Consider the following 27066-nt stretch of genomic DNA (forward strand, 5'->3'; position numbering starts at 1 on the left):
GACATTCCACACCCACACACTCAGATACACACACACTCATGCAGGTACACACACACGGACACACACATTCCACACCCACACACTCAGATACACACACACTCATGCAGGTACACACACACGGACACACAGCACACACCCACACACTCAGATACACACACACTCATGCAGGTACACACACACGGACACACAGCACACACCCACACACTCAGATACACACACACTCATGCAGGTACACACACACGGACACACAGCACACACCCACACACTCAGATACACACACACTCATGCAGGTACACACACACGGACACACACATTCCACACCCACACATTCAGATACACACACACACACACTCATGCAGGTACACACACACGGACACAGGCACACACATTCCACACCCACACACTCAGATACACACACACTCATGCAGGTACACACACACGGACACACAGGCACACACATTCCACACCCACACACTCAGATACACACACACTCGTGCAGGTACACACACACGGACACACACACACTCAGACACATGCATGCACAGACTTCCTGACTGATCTTTGGAGACCTGACTCCTTTTTATCCCAGGCAGAAAGGAATACTCTGCAAGACAGTTCTAGACAATGGGGCGCACTTCTTCACCAAAAGAGGTGGGTAGGGAGCTCGGGGAAGAGCTCGCCCTCGGAGGGAGTTTTCTTCCAGTGGATCTTTCTTCTCGGTTGGGGGGAACCCACTCGAGGACACGTGAGCCACTGAACTTTCACCCGAAGGCCACTTGTTTGATTCCAGGTCTGTCCCGTTCATAACTGGCCCCAGCCTCTGCGCAGGTTTCCAAACATCTGCAAGGTGTGCTGGGCCGAGACCCCTCCACACACCACACACACCGTCTCAGAGCGTTTGCGCAGCAGTCCCAGGAGGGTTTAAGACAAAATAAGTTTATATCCTCGGTTTCCTTTAGAAGTACCAGTTAGATACACTTATTAAGCAATCAGGAGGTTCAGTTCCTATATTTAATGGTGGTTACTTTTGAGGTAGTGAACACTTCTTAATCCAGGTTAAAAGTTGTACTTGCCTGCAGTGGACAATTATTGGACAAGAACGGCCCCTGTAGCACTTGTTTACTTTTCTGAAATAAAGAGAGACACAGAAGTTATGATTATGTACTAGACTCTGTAGCAGCCATCCAAACAACCCATACGCCAAAGCAAACAGACCGTCTCTTGGACATCGTTTTGCAATACCCTGTTTTGACAAAGAAGATCAAAATTATGCACACATTTTCAAAGGTTTATTTTTCTTTTCAATATTAAATTATTAAACAGAGCTTTGAAAACAATTCTTACATTTTCACAGCTTTCTTTTTCCCTTTACAAGTATGAACTCTGGCCTGAGGTCAACAGATCCATCGGTGTGAGCCTCCCCGCCCCCCACCCCTTGCTCTAGTTAATTTGACTTCCGTTGTTGTTGTGATATGTCTAGATTCTTCGCTTAAATTTTTGAGTTTTGCAATTTACACTCCGCATTTCTTACAGTCTAGACATCACATTGGGATGCAACATTACTGTGATGTCTCAAAACAGCATCTTAAAGACACTTCTCGATCTGTCAGTTTCGTAAGGATATCTAAATTACAGAGAAGCCTCAATTATGTCCAAGACACATATTTCCATTTTTATAAATCTGATTATGTTTAAAACAACTTGTTTGTGCAGATTTTAGGTTAGAATTTATGAAAATTAACAAGAAGCGTTGATTATGTTGAAAACAACTCGGTTGTGCAGATTTTAGGTCAGAATTCATGAAAATTAACAAGAAGCGTAGATTAAGATTTTGTAACCAAATCCTAAATCACTACAGAGCACTGCTAGGAAATTCACTGTATAAGCTTGATATTTTTTGTAATTCAGTGAAACAACTAATCATGTTTACAAATTATATCCAAATTCTCAGTAAAATCTTTCTAAATAAAGAAAATTAAAGACAGAATTTTGGTTAATTGGAGGGAAATAACGTGTGACGGGGGTGTGCTCTAAAATATGCTGTGACTGTGAATTTCTATGATATAAGACGTGAAGTTAAATTTTAAAAAGAATGACAGTAGAGAAAAATCTTTTTCTTCATATGCCGGAAATGGGAAAATGTCACATTTCTCTGCAAAGGCTTGTCTGCTCAGCATGGAAATAGTTGAAAGTGGAAATTCAATCAGCGGGTTCTCTTGCTACAAACCCCTGAGACAGTGTGGGATTGGGAGGGAGTCGAGTGCTGTAGCTGACGGGTGAGCTGAGTGGGTATTTTAATGTCACATAAAATGACATTTATTGCCCAAATGTCAGAGCTCTGTTGCTTTCCTACTTCCGCTATGGAGTGAACAGAATAGGCGCTTCTGAAGGGAGACTCCACCCCCAGAACGGCACAAGGGAAGTGGCAGGAGGTGGCCGGGCGGTCCACGTAACATGTGCCCGGAGACGGCCACGCCCGGGGCCATCGGGGCAGCAGCACCTGCTCTGTGGCTGCTCCCCGGCTGAGATCCAGGCTTCAAACCCGGACCTCAGAGAGCCTGGGAGGTGAGGACCCAGAAACCCGGGTACAACAGGCAGCCCAGAGTCCTCGTGGCCACGGCACTGCTTCTGCTGGAGCCTATCCTTGCTTTTGACCTACACCCCAGTGTTAGGGTTTAGGGGAGAGGAAAGGGGAAGTGATTAAGTTGAGGGAACGTCTGTGCCAGGATCCCTGGAAAGTTCTCAGCCCTTTGAGAAGAAGAGATTGGAAAAGAGATCTACCAGCTCCTTCTAAAACCTCCCATTCTCGAGTCAGGTTGTCAAGGCAACAGCGAGCTTTAGCTCCGACAGAATAGATGCCAGGCCCCAAGGACTTGTCTCCAGCGTGAGCAGTGGGGAGCCCGCCAGCCCAATGAAGGCCGTGTGCGCGCCTGTGCACGCGTGTGTGTCCAGGCACGATGCACACACCGTGTGTGTGTGTGTGCGTAGCACGGAGCTTGCTCGCCCGTGAGACCAGAGCCGGGGTGGCTCTACTTTTACAGGCCTTGCACCTTCAAGCAGAACTTTCTCCTGGACGCTTCTCAGTCACGGAATCTTTCAGGTGTGAACCACCTCAGCTCGGCACCTCCAACACCCTGTTACATTTCCCACCTGCCAGGCCTGTCTGTGTTTCTAAAGGCTAAACTCAACTTTCGGTCAATCCCCCGGTTTTGCTCATTTTTTCTGATGGGGCCAAGCACAGGAAAGGTACATTGAAAAAGAAATAAACACGACAACAAGATGCCCTTCTCTGAAACGTGCTGGTTGCAGGAAAGGACAGCATAAGGAAGCGGTAGGCCAGCAGTGCTCCATGTACAGCCGGCCGGTCAGGCCCCCTCTGGCCAAATGCAGGAGCCACCTCTCTGGCTAAGAAATGTGGCTGAAGAGCAAATTACTGGCTACTTTGGCCGTGACTTGCTTCTCCAGACTGCAATTCTGGTCTCTATCGTACGACACGTTCAAAGTGTTCTTTTCTCCAGCGTGCTGTGACCGGCTGCCTCGGCAGGACCCGAGAAGGTCTCAGTGTAATGTTAATACCCATGCCAGCCCCTCCCTGTGCTAAACCTATGTACAAACGGCCGCAAGCAATCGAGGAGGCGCGAGTGGAAATCCAGTGTGCGGCCATGGTTTCGAATTTTATTTACACAGAACCGGGTACTTGTGTTATTACCATATAAAGCATCACAAGGAGAAAAGCAGAAGCATCACACGGTCCACCAAAGCGTTCATCTGGTCGACCCGAGAGAGAGGTGTGGATTATTCATGAAGATGAGGAATGCACAGCTGTCTGGTTTTACTTTACTGGAACAAATCGTCAGTAAGCAAGAGGCCGCAGACATTGAGTAAGATGGATACCGTATATACTGCAACAGGAGGCATTCACCGAGAAAGAACGATTAGTAATACAAACCAACCCATGGGTCACTGAGTGAGAAGGAACCGCCATGCAACCAACAGCAAGCAAAGGTCAGAGGTCGTTAGAGGCTCAGAAAGGGGGCTTCCCACTCTGTCCCTGCAGTACAGTCACAGTTTCCAATGATCACTTTTGTGACTATGCAACTGGGCTTATATTACTAGCTGCAACGTCACAAAAATGACACTGGCCACCGCTCATTAGCTGGCAAAGTAAGGGTTGTCCATGTTTACAGTGAGCAGCCTTTAGTGGATGTCATTACACACAGCCGGGAGTGAGAGAGTAGCGGAGACAGAGAATTCTTCTACAGCAAAGCCCTCACATGTGATGCTAATTATCTCTTAGCTTAGCAGTTTCTCTTTAAAGTGTAAATGTGCTCCCTCTGGGCGCCAGAAATATTTAATTACACATCTCGGTGTCTGACGAACGCGCTCGGCCAGAACGGGAATGAACGCGGGTCTATTGTTCAAAGGGAGCCGAGCCGCCCCGCTGCATTGAAATGACCAGTGTCTTCAGAAGCCGGCTCACCTTCCGATGGCTGACACGTGGGGGCTGCTTGACACAGAAAACCACAAAGCAGCGATCCGTGTCTGAGCGCGATGTGCTCTGAGAATGTGATCGTACCAACGGCCCAGGTAGTACATGAGAGCAACCTTGTCCGCTAGTGAGGGCAGGACAGCTTTCTCTCTAACGAGATGCTCAAAACCGGGTCTGGGGGTTCGCGTTCCTTTTTATTTACCGAAACCTTCTCGGGCCCTATCTCCTGGGACTCTGGAGAAATGGAATCTGGGGAATCAGATTTTTCTTCCTGACGAACGGTAAGCACAGAGGGTTGGTTATGTATTGTCCAACTCCATATATGGATATGGAGCTGGAAACACGCCCATATGCATATATGTACAGACACACTGGATGAGCACCAACACGGCAACGGCCGTGTGTGTAGCTGCATCCATTTTGCCAGTAATGACTGTTTCTTGAAGAGTCTATCACAGGAAATGTGCCCTAAGTAAGATTTTTAGAAATAAATTCGTATTAAGAAAATGTAAGTGATGGTCAGGCAATCGGGATGGAGTGGGTCTGTCCAAGAGCGTCCAGGACCCCCTGCTGCTCGCGCCCTCCGCCTCCCTGGGTAGGGGGACAGGGCGACAGGCGAGACGCCAAACTCGCGTCTCTGCTGGAGCTGTTTCACGTGCTATTTAACACACAGGGCTATTCAAATAAAGAAATTTGTTTTGTTTTTCAAAGTGGGCTAAAAGGCAAAAGAAATAGTATCAAAATAACCTTCTGTAAGAATCTGTAACACAAATTCAAGAAATCCAGAGTTATACCTGAAACCCCATCTTTATGACAACACGCCGTTTCAACCTCCCTCGAGTTACGTATCTGTGACTGTTCAGATACAAATCACTTTACGAACACGTGTAATTAAAGTGGTTTAAAGGGCACTTTGCCTTTATTCTCTAATTCCTTGTTTTGAATATTTATCTGTTTTCCATACCTGCTAGGTTTCCAATCAGCTAAACGTAAGGGAGGTTCTAGAAAGCTCAGAACGTGGTTATGGGTGGCCTTCGACACCTTCATTTTCTCTCTAGGTATTTTTAAACTGTCAGCTTCCAAACCGCACCACAAATACACGGTAATGCGGGAACTCCAGCCAGGTGTTCATCCAAGGTGATCCATTTCAGAATCTGGGCCTAGCTCTCATCGCCATAGCTAACCAGCTGAGCACCCAAACGAAAACTGGGCTCTCTTCACCAATAGCCTGTGACATTCACACCCTAGGATTCTTCACCACTTGAAGAATCTTACCGAAAACGATGACCACATTTCCACAATTCTAAGATACCCATTCCCCCCTCACATTCTAACACCTCTAAAGCTAGAAAGCGTCTTACGGTTAATGTGTGAGTCAACATAATCTCCCCTCCCCTCCCCTATACACAACATAAATAGATTTATAACATACAAATCTTAGCAGATGGCACGTCTTACAGCAAACGGCCCCTTGGACCCAGGAGACCCCTTCTCTCCGTGTCCGCACTCAGCACGCTACCCCACCGGCGGGCCGTGGGTCTTACCTGCGGAAATCCAGAAGGGACCTCGTGGAGGCAGGCACTCCCTGGTCATACCAGCTCAGGAAGTGGAACTGCGTCACCGTGCGAGTCTCGTTGGTTTGAAGGTTCTTCAGATAAAAGCTCCTCACGAGGAAATCCTCGCACCAGATGTGTTCAGAGACCAGATGCACCTGGGCGGGGGGAGAGCGGACGGGGGTGTGTGTGTGCAGAAACAGGCGTTGGCTGGGGGCCCAGCTCGGCTGAGCGTGGAGCCACATTGCGGAGAGAGGGGTGGGGACCGCGGGGGCACGTGGCGTGCGGGGGATGCTGGTGAGCAGCCCCGCCTACCTTCCCAATTTCAACGGAGTTTACACAAAAGATCACTTGGTGGTTTTTTTGTTTTTTGTGTGTTTTTTAAATGTCACTCTGGGGCATAGTAGTCAAATTACTGGAAAAACCTGTTACAATCCAAACGATTCATTTCTGTCTTTTCTAAGCCATGTAAACCTTCAACAAAAATCACCCGAGAAAAATTATACTTTTGAGCAAAAACGCCACACGCGGTTCCACTCTCACTGACATGTCATCAGGGAGGCACCACCTGGCTGTAGAAAGAGGAAACCAAAGGCTTACACAGATGCTGCTGGGCCCTGAGCTTGGAAGCCCAGGGCAGGGACCCCAAAGCCACGACCGGCTTAGGGGGAACCTCTGTGCTTCTAACGTGGGTCCTGCTGTGGGACTTTGGCATTCTGAGTAATTTTCATGCAAAACAGGGTCAAAGGACACACTCCAGTACTGGTTTAACTGCCCAAGTTTCCTTAGTTCCTTCCTGATGTGGGCAAAAATCCAGCAGGAGAAATGAGCTTGCCTGCAGGGGACCCTCAGATAAAAAGGCCAAGCACTGTGGACACAGACCACCGGAGAGCAGCAGGGGCTGGGGTGCAGGCGGGATGCTAAGAATTAGGGACGGTGTCAAGAGGCTTTTTTCTGAAAAAGGACCCACTCGGGGCCTGTTTTCCAGAACCAGGCTCAACTGACCACCCAGTGAGGTCATTTTTTGGTCCTTTCTGTCCAAATTTGGATTCATAAAATTAAAAAAATGAAAACCATTTCTGCCAGAGTCCCCATGGCATAGATGTCTGGAGGGTCTTGGTGTCTGTTGACCACGGGCCTGTGGACACCTCCTACGGGGACCGACTGCACAGCAAGGCTTCAAGGGACAGCGGCTGGCGACCGCACAGGGCAGGCCCGCCAGCGCCCGCCACAGCCCATGGCCCCCAAGCCCACGGCCCACGGCGGCCACCCGGGGAAGTACCTCGTAGACGTGGTAGAGGTTGGAGCCCTCGTCCGGCCAGTAGTGGTAACACTGCCTGACGCCGTTCTCCGAGAGGGGGGTCAGCATGACGATGACCACACAGCCGCTCTCCCACACCATCTGCAGACAGACAGAGACCGGCGTGAGTGGCTGAGCCCCATGACATGCGTAGTTAGTGCCCCGGAGACACAGTCCGAATCTGTTCCGTGCACAGGAGATTCATTTCATTTTCATTAGACAGTGGGCTCTGCAGCTGCTTTCCCATCTCCGAATATGGTGGCCCCATAATTTGCATGTTCCGTGGAATATTAAAAAGAGAATCTAGTAAACTCGTTCCACATCCTGTAAAACCTCCTCAGTTGTATGTTCAGCTGCCCGGCTCCCCCCGTTTTGGTCTGTAACGCAGGACAAACAGGCGACTGGTCCCACAGTGGGTTGGCTGGCCTGACTCGGACACACCACATCTCCGTGGGACACAAACAGAAATTAGTGGACGTGTTCGTTTTCCAGCACTTGTCATTGTTTGTGCGACTTGACCAACAGTTTGCTTTGTGGAGCTGCCATCCTATCGGAAACAGCCCTGAAAGCATTTCTTCCCAAGTGCGTTACAGCCACGAGTCCCCACCGGCATTTTGTTTCCTTTTACCAAAATATAGCAATACTGCCCAAAGGAAAGCGCACCCCAACCTGACTTAATCATCCGTAACAGCCACACCAAAACCAGCTCCGAGACACGAGAAACAAATGGACCCACGTTTAAACACCAGACGTGGCAAAGACACAAAGGCTCTCGAGCTTGGCTTCTTTTCAGACAAAACTCACAACTTTGTGGCCACGAGCCTACGTGCTTGGAGCATCTTTGCTAAAACCACTGATTCTATGGGTTAAACGTAAGGGATAGAAATAGTCAATATTCTTAAGGCCCCTCTTTGTGTATCATCTATAGTGGAATTCAAGGGGACTTGCTGCAGTGTTTACAAAAGAGCCCACATAAACGTGAATTACGCTCAAACCCACATGCTTTCCTTCCCTTTAGTGCAAATCCAACAACAGATGAGAATTCAAAGCCAGCGCCCACTCTAAGCTTCTCAGGCCTCCAGACCTACCCGCTGATCTGTCCTCCTAACACAGAGCGGTTTAATGTGCCTTGAGAAGGTGCAGAAGCCTAGTGAAGCCATTACGAAAATAGGAGAAACACAGATTTTATGAGTGTAATAAAAATGCAATGATCCAGGCCATAAACTAATCGTCGAGGCTCTGCTTGTGGCCCCCAGGAGTGGCGTTAGGAAGGCCCTCCCCCACCGAGGTCCTTCCGTCTGGGGACCCGCCTGGCTCTCTGAAGGTTTGGTTAAGAGTGAATCCAAATGAAATAATTTAAACGAACAACCCCAAAGGCACTCCTGGGGATAATACTTCTTTTGAGGTCACTGTGTGAAAGCAGACAGGGGAACTGACTAAATCAAAGCAATCTCAGCCCACGTGGGCACCAGCCCTGCCCGTGTGGCCTGGAGCCTGTGCGCGGGGCGACAGCCACCTTCGCCACCTTTTCCGGTCTCCCACCGCGCTGCCTGGCCAGCTGGCCCCCCGAGCACACCGGGAAAGCTGTGGCGGGTTTCGGAGGGAATACAGGAGCTGGTGGAAACCCCAGCTGAGCAGGTTCAGCTTCTGAACAGGAGACTGCACTCCCACCCTCTTCCTTGGCTTGGTTTTGCAGGGTCACGCCTGGCGTGGGGAAGACGCGATTTCTGTGCCCAATCTTTGAGAAACCTACTACATTTTTCTCTTCGAGGAAGTAAAAAACGACCCGGATTCCCTACCTGATCTTGCTGTGGTCCACTGAAGCCAGCGCTTTGCTGAATTAAAGAGCGATGATGGCTGAATGCCAGAAGTGGCACTTCCTAGCACTTTCCGTTTGATTCAGTGTCAGACAACACAGCATGCGTGGTCGTCTCCCGGTTCATTGGGCACCTAGCACGGGTCAGGACATCAGAGGCCATGGCAGGGGTGGGGAGAGAGGTCCTGGCCATAACAGTCCTTTACTGACATAAAGTGGGTTCCCTTTCCCGAACAGGAAGCAGGTGCTGTCAGCCCTGGGTCAGAAGAAAGCTGTCAGCGTGGATTAAACGTGGCCTTACATGTGGGATCCCGAGGATAAGTCCCTGGTGCTACGTTGGGAGAAGAACCAGAAATGCCCCCCTTTTCATGAGCTTCTCCTAGAACGCACCAGCACAGGCCAGGGAAGCCCACCCGGAAGGCATGTTATCACCCCGCACACAGGGGTTGGGGGCAGGTGTGACGGGACCACTGGTGGTGACGATGCCCACCGACTTCTTCACTGGTGGTGGTGTCACAGGGGTCGGGGTAGCCATCTCCGAGGTCCTGGGCTGTCATAAAACACTCCAGCTACACCCTGCCACCCATGCCTGTGCTCCCAGCCCCGAGTGGCACTCAGAGGCCACCCAGAGAAGGAACACATGATGACAACGCAGCTGATGGAGCTGAGCCTGGGAACCTGTTCATGGTCATCAGACCCAGGCGAGTGGAAAAGTTAGCACGCAGCCGTAGTCAGACCGTTGGCCCAAGTGACATGAAATACATACTCTAGAGGGAATTTGATCCAACTGAGTAAGTAAGTTACAGATTGTTGGTTAAAAAACAAACACCATATTGCTCTCTGCAACCCCGCAGGGGTTGAACTTTGACATGTTGACGTCTTGACCCCTGAAAAGACATGTTGACGTCTTAACCCCTGGCACCTATGAACGCGGCCTTATTTGGAAAGAGGGTCTCTGCATATGTCATAGGATTAAAAAGACGAGGTTATACTCCATCAGGGTGGGTCCTAATCCAACACAAGAGGAGGGAAACACCATGTGAACACGGGCTGGGACTGGGGAGACACTGCCAGGAACACTCGGGGCACCTAAAAGCTGGAAGGTCCTCCTCTCAGAGCTTCCGAGGGAGAGCAGCCCTGCCGGTACCTGGATTTTGGACTTCCGGCCTCTAGAACTGAGAGAATACACTTCCACTGTTCTAAGCCACCCAGTTTGTGGAAATTTGTTACGGCAGCCCCAGGAAAGGCATACACTCACTGATACCCGCCCTCTACTCCAGCCCCAAATCATCCACAGGTGTTGAAAGACATCAGCTCCAAGTTCCTTATATTAAGCTAATTAGAGCAGATGGAAAGAAACTACAGGGTCTCTTCATTCCAAGTCTTTCTGGAGCACCAAGTGTTTAGCAAACAAAACTCTTTCAAAGCCCGGCTGAGAACCGATTAAAGGCAAGACAATCCACCTGAATGGGTAAAAGGCCAGGGTTTCTTCTACAAAGCTCTCTGGTCTCTCCCGGCAGGAAGCTTCTCCTCCCTCTCCCTGGATCCCTTGTGATGAGCCCCTTTCCACTTGTACTGGTCTCGTCTGTGTTGGCACGACTTTCTACTACCAGATTGTCATCTCCTTGAAGACTAGAGCCTTGTCTGGTTGCCATTTCTACCTCCAAGGCATCTGGCACAGGGATTTATTACAGCTGATGCTTAGTTGAAAACAATACATATTTTAAGAAGAGATCATTTGAACAGTTCCGTAAAAAGAGAACTCAAAGAAAACGCTATCAAAGGCTCGCCTGACAGAAGTGCTCCTAGGACTCGCTCAGTGCACAGAAAAGTGGTTTTCTCGAAGCGCATGCGCTGTCTGCACGCCCATTGCAGCTGCCACTGCAGCAAGTGGGGCAGCTTTTCTCCAGACCAGGCCGAGCATCCTCGCCACCCCGCCACACGACCCATTCCCGCTGCCAACTTCTTTTCAAAGGTTGAACGGAGATCAGCTTAAGCCTGGCAATAAGGATGCTGACAAATTCGAAAACGATGAGGACTCAAAGAGGTCTCAGAGCACCTGCATTTTATGTCAATCAGCTGTAACCATGTGCTCTGAGGTCTATTAAAGAAGAAAAACAGCAGTGTCTGTGGCACTTCTGCAGTGCAGACCCCCAGCCCCGCTCTCGTCCCGTCCAGAGGACGGTCGTAAGAAACGCGCCATTAAGCCTTTCCAGACTCTGGTCTGCTTTGGCTACACAATCACAGGCCCTGAGTCAAACTGTGAACGCCGGGGGCGGCGGCCTGGCTAAATGAGGACGAAGGTGATGAAATCTTGATCACATCTTCCATGCGCGACTCACACCCACCTGGCTTGCTTCTCAGTAAACAAAGCTGTCAGCGTGGGCCTCCCTTGGAGATAAAACCCTGAGGTGATGGTAGCAAGCCGATATTAAATGCTGACACCCAGGAAGGGCCGAGCAGGCAGGAAGGCATCTCCCAGCTACTAAGATCAGAACTGAGCCCAAGCCAGTCTCGACTCTGGCTAAACTACAGCAGTCACCTCTGGACGTTTCCCACCAGCAGGAAGGAGGAACCGTCTCCACAAGGGATACTTGGCATTTCACTGGAACCGAGCAAAGACAGAACAGCCTGCTTGTGTGTCAGGCAGAGGCGATGTGGCTGGCGTGGCCATTCAGCGTTTCCACGGCGAGGCCACTCATACACCAAGCCGCCTGTTTATCCGAACTTTGTGCCGTTGCTGTGGAGGTGTTTATGTCAGGTGTCTGACTGTACGGGGAGTCACCTGGGCCCGGACTCTTGTCCCTTAGAATCACTTACAGCTCCCGGGCCTGCGTTTGTGTTTCAAATTTAATGTGCATGTTGACTTCTTAGGTAAAGAAAGTGCCACTCAGGCTGCCATCTTTCTTTTTTTTTTTTTTTTTTTTGTGGTACGCGGGCCTCTCACTGTTGTGGCCTCTCCCGTTGCAGAGCACAGGCTCCGGACGCGCAGGCTCAGCGGCCATGGCTCACGGGCCCAGCCGCTCCACGGCATGTGGGATCTTCCCGGACCGGGGCACGAACCCGTATCCCCTGCATCGGCAGGCGGACTCTCAACCACTGCGCCACCAGGGAAGCCCCATCTTTCTTTTCAAAATCAGGACCTGATGTAAATGCATCGGATCCACTTGTGAATCAAGAGAAGGAGGGAGGAGAAAAAAGAAGAAAGAAGAAAAAACAAAGAAAGAAAGAAAAAAGAAGAAAGGAAAGACAGACTAAGGAAGCAGTATTACACAGAAAAGCAAAGGGTTTTCAGCTGAGGTCCATAAAAATCAGTTAAAGAGGAAACTCAGGCTGTGTTTCTTACCCGAGCCTGAGCTAAGGCTCTGCCACGTGCCTGGTGCAAGGACGCCCTGCCGGGCTCACCATACACGACTGCGCACAGCCCCGCTCAGAGCACGGTCTCCAAACCCACGTTTACACAAGATGATCTGACAAAAGTTTCCTCTTATCTTTAAAGGTTTGTGAATTCATGTACGGAGAATTCAACCAGACTAAATATTTGAAGCAAAATATCCTGGAAAATCTAGGGCACGTGGTTAAAGTACTTGTGAACGCGTGGAAATGAAAGATCAGGTTTTTCCTAGAAATTCACTGTCCTCAAATCCCGCACTCCTTTAAGTTAATCAAGTTATGTGCTTTAACGTCAAAGCTCACAGGGCTCCTGAGTACATTTCTCTGACCACAATCTCTTAACACTCCAGAATCAGTAAAATCTGCAAATCCTTCTCTTTCCCATCATTCACTGCCCAGGGCTAGTGCTGGCTGAATATCCAGCAGTGACTCGGCATGAGCTGCGGGACAGGGACTGGAGGACGTCCTCCTACTCTGGGTCCCGCCTCTTAGAACACCCTGACATCGCGAGCCCTGACGTGACCAGGCGTCCTGCCGACTGGGGGGCACTGGGGTGTCTGCACGGGCGCGCCCAGCGAGGGTCACCTCTGGGTGTTCCGGGCTAGGCTCCTGGGGGCCTGGGTGACGCTGGCTGTCAGCTGACCTGCCCAGAGGTGGGAGCCCGGGCGCGCTATGGAAACGGGGCTGCCGCCTTCCGGCTCCCTGTCTGCTGGACCCGCGTGGCCCCGGCGCACGGCTCACCCCTGTAATTCGTCATGACCTTTCTACTGCATTTCTGTTTCACCCCCCTGCGCAGCAAGTCCCTGGAGGAAAAATCTTTATGTTCCTTCGGTCTTCCACGGTACTTCGCTCGGGTTTTTCCTTGACCATCCTAAGAACGACGACTGACGGGTGCTACGGAATAAAAACACTTTATTTTTTTTTTTTGCGGTACGCAGGCCTCTCACTGCTGTGGCCTCTCCCGTTGCGGAGCACAGGCTCTGGACGCGCAGGCTCAGTGGCCATGGCTTACGGACCCAGCCGCTCCGCGGCATGTGGGATCTTCCCGGACCGGGCCACGAACTCGAAAAACACTTTATTTAAATCCAGCCCATCCGTTTGGAAAAGTGCACTTCCCCAGTTAAACTTCATAGCAAAATATACTTTCAGAAGGTGGGAAACAGAAATCAACAGGTGGACTACTTTCTTGGTAAAATGTTAATAATAATAATAAATGTCGACACTAGTTGGGCACCAGCTGAATTGCTGCGGACCTCAGCAGGCCTCTGCCCTGGAGTCTGTGGCCCAGCTCTCCAGCCTCTGATTCTGTCTGAAAGTTACCAAAAAGTCTGTCGAGCAAGGTGGGCCAGCCTGGAAATTCTAGAGCGTCTCCCCTCACCCAGCCCCCAGTGAGCGGGGAACGGCCACCAGCCCCTGCCCTGGAGGGGCCCCGGCCCTGAGCTCAGCCACCGCTGGCTGGCTGGGGACCTCGCGCGCCGACCGTAGGGTCCACATCCGCAGGGAGTCCTCACGCACCTGAACCAGCCACCGCGCTGCCTGAATTTCTGCTTTGTCCGAAAATACAGAAGGAGAGACGGCAGACAGCCCACGGCCCACGTGGATGGGGCTCCTTGGAACGCGGGGGTGGGACGGTAGGGCCGGGGGCCGGGGCAGCTCCAGGACCAATGGGTGATGCCCGCCTGGACAGCTCAGGGCCGGGCAGCCTGCGCCCGGGGCTCGTCCTCCCACCCTGCTCACAGCCCAGAGGCCGCTGTTCTCCAGGAAGGCTGTCCCCAAGCTCCCGAGGCACCTGGAGCTCGTGTGTGAGCCCAGCGGGCCTGGCTCCTGGCGGGTGTGCAGGCCTCCCCTCCTTGCAGGGAAACCTCGGCTCCTGGAGAAGCCTTCCCCCAGTTCTAGCCTTGGACACACGCACGCACATGCACACGCACACCTGGGGGATGCAGCTCACACCCTCTGTGCCTGGAGGGGAGGCACCATGTCCCCTCCGTCACAGCAGGGGGCTGGCCCGCGAGAGCCGACAGCCCCCACGGCGGGATGGCCTTTCTCTCCTCTTCACTGGGCAGGAGACACACCTGCCCAGTCGCCGCCCCCTCCTCGCTTTAAGGCCAGTGGGTCAGTGAGAAGCGTGTCGGACCACACAGATCCCGTCTGAAACCCGCCTGCAGCTACTGCGTGCATTTGGGGGGCGTCGTTTGGAATCCCTGGGCCTCGGCTTTTCTGCTGGAACTGGGGTCCTGATTTTCGTTTATTCTAGTGAAATATACATAACACAGAAATACCTTCTTAACTAGTTTTAAGTGTACGGTTCAAGGGCTTTCAGGACGTTCACCTTGTGCCACCATCACCACCACCGTCCCCAGAACTTTCTCATCCCCCCAAACTGAGCCTCTGCCCCACCAAACACCAACTCCCCGACCCCCTCCCCAGCCCCAGGCCCCCACCCGCCCCCTGTCTCTGCGGGACCCCGTCTGGGGGGATCACACACTCGCGACAGCCTTACCCCAGGTTGTCGGGGGCGTCGGGTGAGGTCACGCACCCCGAGCGCCTGCCCCGGGCCCAGCACACGGTAAGCACTCAATAGCTGTTGTCTCCCTCTCTCCTGCTTCTTTCCTCACGTGAACTTGGACCCGGATGTCGGTCTGCCTTCTCCCGGAGCTGCCACCTCAGGCCCCGGGGACACGTGGGGCTGTCCTCACAGGTCAGAACATGTTTCTACAGGAAGGTCGTGGGTCGGGCATGCATTTGGTTTGGAATCGAATTCTCAGAACACATCATGTGAATTCAGGGAAAGAATTCTAATCGCGGGACGGTGAACAGTGCTGTGTGTCCCGGCAGAGCCCTTGGGGTGGGGAGTCAGGCGTGAGGGTCCCGGCTGGAGCAGGAGCCCCCGCCTCATGGTGACCGCAGTCAGGGCGGAAGGGCTGCCGCTGAGTCACACCTACGATGGAATGCTCCAGAAGTGCCGTGTCTGCGTGCAGACGGAGTCTCCCCGATCCCTCCTCTGCATGTTGCCCCTCGGTCCCGAGGCTGCCGATGACCTCGGCGTCGCTGCGTATCCCTGGCCCTCCTCCGCCCACCTGCCCGCCCTGCGGCCTCCTGCTGCGGCCACCCGTCCTGTTGCGATGCTGCCACGTTCGGGGCTTAGTGTCTGTTTTCTTCTTTGCCATCGTATTGGGTGGAATAATGTCCACCAAAGTCACGTCCACGAACCTGTGAACGTGGCCGTATTTGGAAACAGGAGAAGGAACAAGCTGCTGTCTTCAGCTCCCAGCCTGGGCTCCTTTGTGCCGTGGGAAAGGGCACACAGCCGTTCACGTGAACCCACCTCACAGGGGCCTTTCCTATGGGGGTTTGCTCATCACAGACACAGAATAAGCCCCCGTGAGCTCGGCCCTGGGAGGGGCTTCGGAGCAGCACCCACGAGCTCCAATAAGAGGAAGACGCTTCGATATTTTCTGTAACAGGTGCTGAGCTCCTGGGTCAAAACTTATCAAAGGCCGTGAATCCAGACAACGCAATGAGACGTGAACCCTTACTCAGAGGTCTCCGTTCAGCCTATTGTCTTGGACACAGGAAACTTCTTACGTTTCAAATCAGGTTCTGTTCTCAAAAGAGCTCGCACCTCCCTGTGGCTTTTGAGAAGTTCTGCAAGGAGTTTTCAAGGCCGGTGCTGTTTCCCCCTCGCGCTTTCTGCTGGGCCCGAGGTGGAGGGGGCAGCTGGACTTGGAATGTTTGAGGATGTCGAGCCTGTGACCTGGGTGAGTTATTAATAAAGAGCCATGCTTGCGAGATGCCCACTTCTAGAATATGATTCAGAGGGCCAACCCGACCAACGTGACTGTGCTGGGAAGCAAATCACAAGCGATGAAGTGCCTCCGTTCCAAGGCCAACACGTCTTCACTGCGTTCTGCCTGCATCCGGACGCCCCGAGGCCGGTGTGGAGACCATGGCGTCCCTCCCAAGGGCTGTGGAGGAGACAAAGTGAGGCAGGTCTTTCTGCTGCAGGACGGCTCCCAGGCTGTGACGGGCTGACGAGCCCCAGACATCCCGGGAGGGCCAGCCTGTTGGCCACAGAGTATCTGCTCCCACCTTGAGGGATGCCATTGCTTCCTGGACAGTTTGATAAATGCTGACCCCGTCTCAAAGCATCTTGCACTTCATCTCACCTTAATGCTTTTCTCCAGCTGTGTCATTTAGGGATATTTTCTTTCCATTTCGAGAACGTATGCTCCTTGATATCAGACCTCCATAAATGCTCTAGAATCCTATTAGTATAAACACTGACAAATACCTGTCAGTATAAATACTGACAAACACTGATTATAAATACTGACAAAATGAATTGTCCCCAACAATGGCAACTACTCGGAATAAGCAGAAAGAAAAACATACCAGTGTTCCTGTGTACTAGCCACGGGCGCTGGGGCAGAGTACGAGCCTCTAGTCTCACGGACTGCCAAGATTATAGGACAGAACGTGTAAAACCCTCGACACAGGGCCTGGTACGCGGTAAGTGGTCCACGGATGTGAGCAATGAGTATGCTGAGAGCATCTCTACGCCCTCAGACACGTGTGATCCTGTTGGCAAGAGAAGCTTTCACGCATGAAGTTACAACCGGGACCTGAAACCGATAAAAATGAAACTTCCCCTCTTTGGGGGCACTACACGTCCCTTGTAACTGTGCACCTTGGGATGGTGGGTCAAAGCACAGTCGAAGCTGCGGTGATAGTGGGATTCTGTGGGTCCCTTATTCTGCCACACGACTCGGGATTTTCTTTATTCTGCTTGTCTGAGCACGGGGAGCCTGGGGTTGGTCGGGAAGGTGGCTGAGCAGACCCTGGGCCTCCACGGAATTCCAGCGACGCTCTGCGGGCAGAACCAGGACCAGTGGGCTCACGGCTCGGGAACACAGCTCCGCATGGCGTGAGGAAGACTCCCCTCCTGGAGCAGCTCTGCCTGGGCTGCGTGACCCCTCGGCAGGTTAGGTGTAACGGGGAGGAGGCTCAGCCCTCAAGGGTGGAGGGACCAGCTTGTCCTCAGGCCACAGCCTGATGGCTCTAGGCCATGACCACAGGGTTCAGCTCGGTCTTTTTTTTCTAATAGCGTGAAGCCACCATGGAAGAGCAGGGCCACGGAGACGTGTCCAGTCTTGGTTTCCTACTCGCTGGGTGAGTTATGCAATCTCCCAGATGCTCGCTTGTCTTGCCTGGGAACTGGGGATGTTGACACCTGTGCATCGATACGCTTACAAGGCAATGAGCCCTGGGACACTCAGCAAATCCTGGATCCCTTCCTGACTCTCCGGAAAAGCCTGCAGAGACCGTTCTCAAGGGTGGAGAGGAACACTGTCCCTCCTTGGGGTGGAGCGTCAGGAGAGGGTTGACTGGAAAGTTGGGAAAGTGACTGTCAGACCACAGGGAACAGGGAACACGGAATTTGCTAACTTCAGTTAGTCCCTCTGTCGGGATGAACGACCGGGTTAGAGACGGCATGGCCACGGGACCAAGACAGCCCAGCTCTGTGGACCACAAGCTGCTCCGGCCCCATCATCACCTGTGCCCCGGGACCCAGAAGGCACATCTTCCTCAACTTGTCCTCAGGGGGCCCTCTGTACCGGTTCTGGGGACACCCGATGTGCCCGACACACAGGAGGGGGTTGTCATAGCCACCGAGCAATGACGTGACCTCATGCGCACACCCCACGGTGCCACCTTCCAAGAGCTGTTCCTACGGAGCTCTGCCATGCTGTGGACAATGAGGGAAAAGAGAGGGGACTGGGAGAGGGAAGCCCACTGGCCTCCTGGTTTCCCTTTTATTGGCCAATGTGGACACGAGTTCTCAATGTCTGAGCCTGGTCTGAGTGTTTAGGATTTTGCTGAGTGAAAAGAAAGAGACCAACCTGACCTGTAAGATGCATCATTACAGAGTATCCACAAAGACAGAGACTATAATCTGAGCACCATCTTTTACCGCCATAAAATTAAAACTATAGACAAGAGATGCATTTGAATAAAATACAATAATTTAAACACTTATTATTTCATTTCTTTATAGTTCATAAAATAAAGCAGCTAAAGTAAAGTGGCTAAAAAGGTAAGAGTCTTTAAAGTATTAAATCTCTCAAAGGGAAGTTTTGACACTCAAATTTTGGAAAAAAAGATTGATAATAAAAAATATGAAAGGGCTCATATAAATTCTGAAATCAAGGAACATCTGATGAACACCTGTAAACAAATCTCAATTGGCTTAATTGAATCCAAGGCGTTATTCATGATCAATCAGAACAAAATTTCATTTAAAAAGATTCACCTGCCAGAAGTCGGCCACGGTCGCGGGCAGCGGTCCTTGGGTGGCGATGTACGCGGGCTTCCTGGGATCGTGGTCCATCTGCGGAGACAAGACCGCAGAAGAAAGATGAGCTGAAGAGCCAGGGAGTGAAGGGCCGGCTGAGGGGAGGGGCGCCGCGTGTCCTGTGCTGACAGTCCCAGCCCTCGACCCACACGTGTGCGGAGCGGGAGACGCCGCCGCTCCTCCCCACGGCCCCTCCTGACCCTAACCCGCCTGCGCTTTAGGCGGGGCCTGGGGCTCCCCGGCACCTGGAGCCTGGCGATTGGGGCTGAATGTTTTCCTTACCCCGGGATGGAGGTAACTGAGCAGTGTCGGTAGGAAAGGAGGCCAGTGACCCAGAGACCAGATACCAGAGCGTTAACCCACGCACAGGCCGCGCTAGGCAGGGTGGTGGGGACGAAGCGAGCGCACCCAGGGCAGTACCCAGGCCACTAACATGGTGACCCGTGCACGGACGCGTGTGACTGCAGAGGAGTTCGGTCGGTGTGCGCAGGCTTCACGGCCACCACTGGCCATGCGCAGGGTTCGAGGTAACGCGGCCGAGGTTAGCGCCGAGGGCACTGTGCTAGGCAGAGGGCGGGGGCGCTGCCGGGGGCCTGGAGGGATCCAGCAACAATGCCTCCCAGGACGAGTCACTCCCCTCCCGTGGGGGCTTGTTTCTCTTTACCCCGAAAGGGGCTCGGGCCCAGAGTCCTCCTGGGGTCTGAGAGCCAGCGCGGCACACGCTGCCTAGCCTTCCAGCAGCTGACTCCCTATTCTCTCTCCACCTCGCCAGACAGGGACCGAAAACAAGCAGAGGAGAATGCCGTGGTGGGTTACCTGGCTAGGTGGTCTGTCCGAATGCAGCCTGCTGGCTTTGAGAGAGGAAGTTTGGCTTAAAAGACCTTCATTATAACATCTAATTCAAAGACTGACTAAGCAGAAAAAAAAGAACATGAGAACGAAGCCTGGAGAAGCAGACAGGATTAAACCGGACGGACGGAGCTCTTCCCCCTCACGCTGGCGTCCTAAGAAGACAGGAAAGGACCGGGCGAGGTGTTAGAGCCAAGGCGCCCTTGCTGTCCCCGCCTTGAGGCCCGCAGAGGCCTCCCCCAGAAGGGAGTGGGCGGGTCTCCCCTTGGCGGCAGGCGGTTGCTGGCTCATCAGGCTGTGCAGCATCCTTCGTTCTTTCCCATCCAGCACCAGTTTCTACGCTTCGGACACCAGCGTTTGATTAAAGATTTAAGATGCTCCGCACTTGAAGGTACTCGTTAAGAAGACATCTCCCAATGCAGGGAAAGACACAGAGGGTGCGACCACACGATTCGACAGCGACATGCGAGGACGTCAGCTGTAAGCCCCGGGTCCCCTGAAAGCCCCTCCGAGTCTGGGTGTGAGAAGAGCCTGCGTGAGGCGCGTCCGCCTTAACACGAATCCAGTGAATCCTCCCGCAGCGCCTGCCCGTCAACACTTCCGGGGCCGAGGGTTGTCAGCGTCAAAGGATGCCCCCAGCGCACCTTATAATTATGTGCACCATGAAAGGGGGAAAGGGCACAAAAGAACAGGTGTAAGTTACTGTAACAGAACAACATCTGACGCTAGCTGGGGGGTGGAGGGGCAGGAGAAAAGCTTAGCGTGCATCTGATTTAGTGAGATTCGTACTTGAAACCGGAAATGCACGACGCACACAATACAGGTAAAACACGCATTTGTTGGGGGTGACAGCTACTTACGGAGACCCCTATCTCTTCCCTGCATGAAAAGTAAAACCCCACCTCCTTTTCAAGTGTGCCTTTTTGCCCAAAGCAATTCAGAGCGCAACACATTTCAAAATCGTTAGTGCGTTCAACCTAGCACATTTAGTGGCTTTCACAATGAGAAATGTGTGATTGAAAGTAAAAATCGGAACAGGGTTTCGGGAGGGTAGATAAGGCCCCCTGTTGTGGGAGGTCCTGATGTCATGGTGTTCCCATCTTCCCCATCCACTGCTCAATCCGAGACCGGGACCGGAGGACATGGGGCTGGGGTAAGGGGGAGGGGGGCGCTCAGTGGCCCATCACTCCCCTCCCCCTTGGCTGCGTCATGTGGCTGCCTCTTGGAAGGCAGTAGGCGATCACAGAGCGGTGACGTGCCACCAGTTGAACAGTGACTGAGATGACCACACCACCATCGCCTCATCCCGTGCACATCCCGTTGGACAGAAAATAATTCTGGGCAGAAGTATTCTGTGCGTGTAGCAAAGATAAAGCCACGGGAGCCTCAGCCCAGTTCTGTGCAACTTTGAATGAATGAAAGTAAAGCAAAAATTTAACTAAATGCACTGAAGTCTTACTACACTTGGGATCTCCAAGGCGGGATAAGCGTAACTAGAGGAAATCGCGTCAGTTTCTACGGACACGACTTCTCCATCGGGAGCTCTGGCTGCCAGCCCAGCGTGGTGGGTGACGATGCCTCCACCTCCAAGCTCCTGGTGGGGATGAGCATTGGCTTCTGCTGACATCTGAGCTGAATCTTCCCCCGTTCTTCCTTGTTGTTTCCCATTTCTCTGTAGTGTACTTTTTATCTGTAGGACTGTTGTGATTATAAACACAAGGTCCAGCACTGTGAACGAAGTCAGGGTCTCTGGCCTCAGTCTTAGTGTCTGTAAAATGGGTGGGGTGGGGGCGGGGAGGCAGGACTTGGTCTCTACGGGCCCTTTAGCTCTGGGATTTTTTTCAGATAAAGTAGACCCCCGAAGTTTGTGATCAGTCTACTGGTCACGTAGCTGACTGAGTCTTATATGAAGATACCACATGAACTAGGGTGCCCGCAAGGTATATCCCTAGGAATTTCTAAATGCACGGCTAAAAAAAACCTAGCGATTTGGTTCAAGCTGTGGAATGACAGTTATAAATGACCATGAGTAACTAGTTCTAATCTGCATTAAAAAAATGTAGCGATATTTCCCCAGTGTTCCAAACAAAACTCATCCTAAAAACTAAGCCTTCAGCATATTAAGACCAGGGCGCCTGTGTTCTGAAGCCTTGAAGGGTGACAGGCAGGGGGCGCTGCCGGCTGGTGCGCAGGTGAGGGCAGGGCCGGTACTGCCCCCAGACCACCTGGTGGCCCAAAGTCTCAGGGAAGGTCTGGGCCAGCCTCTGGTAGGGGGGTCACGGGGATCACGTCTCCTACCCTGCAATCTCACTCAAGGTGAACACGCAGGTTATCTTCCAGTATTCCTATCTGCCCACCTTACACCTGCTTTTCCTAACATGTAAAGCAAAATTCACAGATGTTTTCTTAAAAACAAGAGAACATCAAGCCTGAGTTTTCAAGTCACTTTCCCAGACACCAAGTCAATGTGAGAGTTTGCTGGGAAATTGTAGCATTAGTAAAATCAGTGGGAGAGAGTCTGGCTTTTTTTTCATATTCTTATGAGTTGAGATTTACTTAAGAAAAGTATTGGCTATAAACCAGAATTATACACATACAGATGTTTGCTTGTAAATCCGAAAACCAAGGAATCGGCCCCCATATTCGGCCAATTCCTTAGGATGTTCAGGGCATCTGAGCAGTCATCCTTTTCTGAAGAGTCAGTTTGTATCTACTTAAATTTGTTAAACGCATTCTGAGTTTAAAAATGAAACCATTTCTCCCCTTAATAAACAGAGAAATGACGAGTAAGTTCACTTTCAAGTGTTGTTGGGACGTTCAGACTTGTCCCTGGTCAGGGGACTCGTGTGCTGCTGTGTTAACGCCCGCCACCCCTTAGTCCATGCCTGACAGTGACCAAGCTCCAGTGCGGCTAATGGAGTTCTCCCGCAGACACCCCATGCGGGGAAGCAGAATTCCCGTTTACTTTCACGACCTCTCATTCCAGAGCAGAGGTTGCACATTATTTACTACTGGATGGCTTTCCTGAAATTTAATGACGAGTAAGTACAAATATGACAGACATAGTTATTGTAGTTTTATTCTGCATGGTCACGGGCTTCTTGGGCTCTCATTGTAAGCTCCTCACTCAATTCTGCTAGGAAACTCATTAACATCAGACCTTCAGTCATTTCAGGAAGAGATACCGAGGATTTCTTCTAGTTCACGCTTCCAACCCAAATTTGCACAAAAAAGAACTGTGGCATGAAATAAAAGGAGAACATAAAAGACACCGAAAAATCACTTGCCTCTCCTGGCCTCACCTTCTGACCCAGGTCCCTGCCCCGTTAAGCCTGAGAGGCTGTTCTGAATTTCCATCAACAAGAGAGAGACGGGGAAGGCACAGGAGTAGGGCTGCTGGTGGGCGGCTTCTGGGAGAGATGCAGTTTCTCACCAGCACCCTTGTCCTCACTGAGTCCTAACTTTAGCCTGAAATAGCTCCAATGTCTGGAAGCCGGAACCCATAAAATGGGGGAGAGTCGGGCACCCCCCAACACTGAACCCCCGTCTCTGAGACGCGAAAAGAATTGTATTGCTCATTCTGGCCCTGTCACGTGGTTCATCCCAGGGAAGGAGCCCAGCGGGGAGAAGGCAGCTCTTTCCCTTCTACAGACCATCATCGTGACCCCTGTGTAGGGACCAGGTCCGGGAAGCTACAAAGCCCACCCTCAGCGGATGAAAGATGCGTAAATCAATGGGGCTTTGGCTTGGTTTTTTGACTTTAGAATTGATGGAAAAATACCAAACTCAACAAGTGTGTTTATTTAGAAAGACTGACTGAACGGCTCCAGTTAGAACTCTGAACACAGACGGAGCCAACGTTTGAGGTCTACTCTGCTGGAGGGAAAGGAGTGAGTCCTTAAAAATAACCCCAGAAACAAAGGCCTGAGCTCAGACGGGTGCAGACAAGATGCTTCCCTCCGAATCCCTTTCGCACCGCAAGCATGTTACACTGTGCCCTCGCTGTGTGGTTGTGAGGTGTCAGGAAATGGGGCTGACCCACGGCACGCTGGAGTCATAGTAATAAGGTTTATACAGCAGATGCACTGAAATAAATGGAACCACCACGACGACAGCGGTCTATCAGCGGTCCTGCTTGCGATCAGACCACGAACTGTCTCACCCAAGGTCACCACTGAGGACGGCAGGGGCTGTCGTTCACCCAGGGCGCTCTCACGAATCCAGAGATGACCCCATAACCACCTCCCCCCTCCCCCATAACCTCAGAGGGCCGGAGCCCCCAGGACGTGCTGCGTCCTACACGCCCGTGTTTGACTGAAGCCAATGTGAGAACTTACTGAGCTGTCCTGACGCTCCCCGGAGACCAGCGTCAAGAACCACGGTTTAAGGGGGACACAGCCCCACCTGCTCCTGCCTCTCTGCTGCGGGCCCAGGTGCGCCCACCACGTGCCCTGAGAACCCCTGGCAGGTTCCTCTCACCAGCTGCTGACCTACACTCACCCCCCTACCAGCCTCTCTTCCTTCCCCTTGGGCGGCCCCCGACTTTCCCCTGCGGCCTCTCCCCGGGTGCAGGGCGGGAAGCCGCGAGGGTGCGGCAGGCTGTGGCCGTGAGGGGCTCTCCGGAGGCTGGGAACACCTGCCGGCCAGAAGGTCTCACCTGCCCCCGTCCTCCATCACACCCGCTGCCCAGACAGGCGCTGCCGCACCCCCTCCCTCGAAGGGAAGACCCCGCCCGCTGCAAAGACCGGAGGAGACCAGCCCGCAGTTTCCGACCTGCTTCCACATCATCCATCACTTCAACACGTGCCAGGTTTGGGTCTGGGTTTTCCTGTTTCCCCCGAACAGGGAACAAGGAGGCCTAGGAGCCCTTTACACAACCAGCTACGAATTTCCCCAAAGCCACGGGTTCCAGCAGTAACTCGTCAGGGCGCTGTTGCTGGGCCCCTGGGGTGACCGGGCTCAGCACCCCGACACCACGTTCCCTTTGCCTAGGACTCAGCCCCGCCTGGGGACCAAGCCATCAGCAGTGGGCAGGGGGACAGAGCGCCAGCCCTGGTCCCTGGGGGAGGCTGGTTACCCGGTGGAGACAGACCGGCTATCTGCTATGGAACCAGTGCCCGGCCGGCCCGCTCCCGCCCCGCCCCCCCGGGAGCCTTGGTGCGTGGCGGGCGGTACTCACGATGGGGCTGGCGTTGATGTAGTCAGAGCTGCCGTGGCTGTTCTCTGATTTCAGCCGGATCCGGGAGTGGTCGTCTGCAAGCCCCAAAGCAGAGCGTTAACCCGTGCAGGGCGTCATCCAGGGCCACCGCTGCCCCCCTGCCCCCAGGTCCCGCTGAAGGCTGTCACCGCACCTCCTCCCTCCCTCCCTCCCCAACCGAGGGTCCTTCAGCCCCCGAAGTGGAGCGCCAGGGTGTGCAGGGAACCTCGTGTTTTTCTTGTGTCAAGTTCCAACGCCAAGGCTGGGTGCTCCTGGGCAGTAGCTCATGTAGTGTTTGCCTTTAAGTAACACGTATTTGGTAACACAGAGAAAATAAACATCAACGTGGATATGAAGCTATTAGACCATCATTCAATATATACAATTCTGTCGTCTAGAGAAGGTAAAATACTCGAGATTACAAGAATGTAGCTTTACAAGGAGAGAAGAGGGTGCGGGGAGCAGTGTTCACTGGGGACTCGCCGACACAGAAACGCGCCGAAAACGGGCAAAACCATTTGACGGGTGTTGAAACCAGACGCTCAGAGGGGATTAGGGACATGTGATCGGTCACAGCTTAATGTGTTTGCTACGTGAATCACCCCTGACTTTGGCTCTGGAGTAACCACCCTCCTGCGGTCAGTGACAGCTCTCTGCCCGTTTTCAGGAGCTTTCACGGCCAGCAGGGCACCCCCGAGAGTCCCCGTTTCTCCCGCCTTCCTCCCCTTCCTCCGCAAGGTGCAAACTTGAAAATGGGAAGCGCCGAGCTCCATCATCTGGTACGGCAGTGAGAGCCTTCCGGCGGCCCCCACACCACCTGCTTCTGTTGAGAAAGCCTGGCTGCAGCCCTGGAGCTCAGGGTTTCCACGGCGGTGAGCGTGTTACCCCAAGTCCAGATTCCCGGCATTTCAGCCGCGTCTCCCCACTTCCTGCTCCCAGCCCTGGGAGCAGCTCGGCAGTGGGGTCAGGAGAGCACGCACGGGGGCTTTGCTGTGGTTTGTGTCTCTTTCCTTTCTCTGGGAGATTTTACTTATTTACTTATTTTTTGTTTTAAACAGTTCTGGGGCTTGGGAAACTTGGCGAGGCCTAAACTGATTGAACTTGGAAGGTATCGTCCACTGGAGACTGGACGCCATCCTATCCGTCTTATTGAGGTATTAACGTTGGCTTTTTCCCAGTAGAGACAAGACAGGTAAGAAACATCTAGAGACGGGGAAGGGGTTCACGCCTGACATGTTTACCTGAGCACAGGTGACACGGGCCAGACGCTGTGGAATGTTCTGAAGGTGTTTACAATGGCAGCTGCCAAAGCCCCCCGCTAAGGTGTGACCAATTCAAAAGTCCCCTGGACTCAATGGCTTTGGGGTCCTGCACAGATCTGTTCTTGAGAGACTGAAAATTGGCTGTGGCAGGAAGTTGAAATAAAACCCACGAGAAAAGTCGGTCAACTCTGACATTCCAAAGCGCTACAAACACTCACCCCAAAATGGAGTTCAAGAGGCCCAGTTTCTCAGTGTGTGTGTGTGTGGGGGGGGGGGCGTCCAGACACGTCAAAGCCAGAGACAGTGCGAGCCACTCGGAAGCCGGGCCCTTCTCTGAATGGGGACCATGCCTTCTGCCCGCACACTGAAGCCTGGATACACAGAGCAGGGCTTCTAGCTGATTCCAAAGGGTTCCCGAGGGTCTCCCAGGAGCCCCCCTCACTGCAAATATTCTCCACAAGCCCACTTCAGGCGTTACTAGTAGCAGCAATTAGGCTGCTCCCAGTGTCTGAGAACCCGTTACCCAGGGCAGGGCTGCTGGCCATCGCGACGGAGGGAACCAGGGAGAAGGACCCGGAGCTTCAGAGGGTGCCGATCACACCCAGGGCGGGGTGGCCCCCTGGTCGCACTGAACAGGCCCAGGACTGGGGGGCTGCCGGGTCCCTCTCATCTCCACAGGGCCCTGCAAGCAACCAGGCTCAGTAAACAAGGGCCAGCTGGATTTTCTAGTCGGAAAATCAAGAAAACGTGTCCTCAGTTTGGGAGTCTCGGTGAGCTTGAACCCCGATGGTTAATGGGAAAACCTGTTTTGAGCAGAGACGGAGCCTAAGCTTGCTGTGAGGACAGCTCCCAGCG

At 52.7% G+C, this 27066-nt stretch overlaps 1 protein-coding gene across 1 annotated transcript in view; it reads right to left on the reverse strand.

Annotated features, from left to right (window-relative positions):
- PTPRN2 (protein tyrosine phosphatase receptor type N2) overlaps positions 1-27066 on the reverse strand; it is a 523279-nt gene that overhangs the window by 22317 nt on the left and 473896 nt on the right. The window contains exons 17-21 of the mRNA XM_065883635.1: positions 24932-25005; positions 18862-18939; positions 7325-7444; positions 6034-6200; positions 1074-1127 (exon numbers count right to left, since the gene is read on the reverse strand). Of these exons, the coding sequence (XP_065739707.1) occupies positions 1074-1127; positions 6034-6200; positions 7325-7444; positions 18862-18939; positions 24932-25005 (493 nt within the window). The remainder of the gene's footprint in view (positions 1-1073; positions 1128-6033; positions 6201-7324; positions 7445-18861; positions 18940-24931; positions 25006-27066) is intronic.

The sequence above is a fragment of the Phocoena phocoena genome, chromosome 9 (assembly GCF_963924675.1).
Source record: "Phocoena phocoena chromosome 9, mPhoPho1.1, whole genome shotgun sequence".
NCBI lineage: Eukaryota > Metazoa > Chordata > Mammalia > Artiodactyla > Phocoenidae > Phocoena > Phocoena phocoena.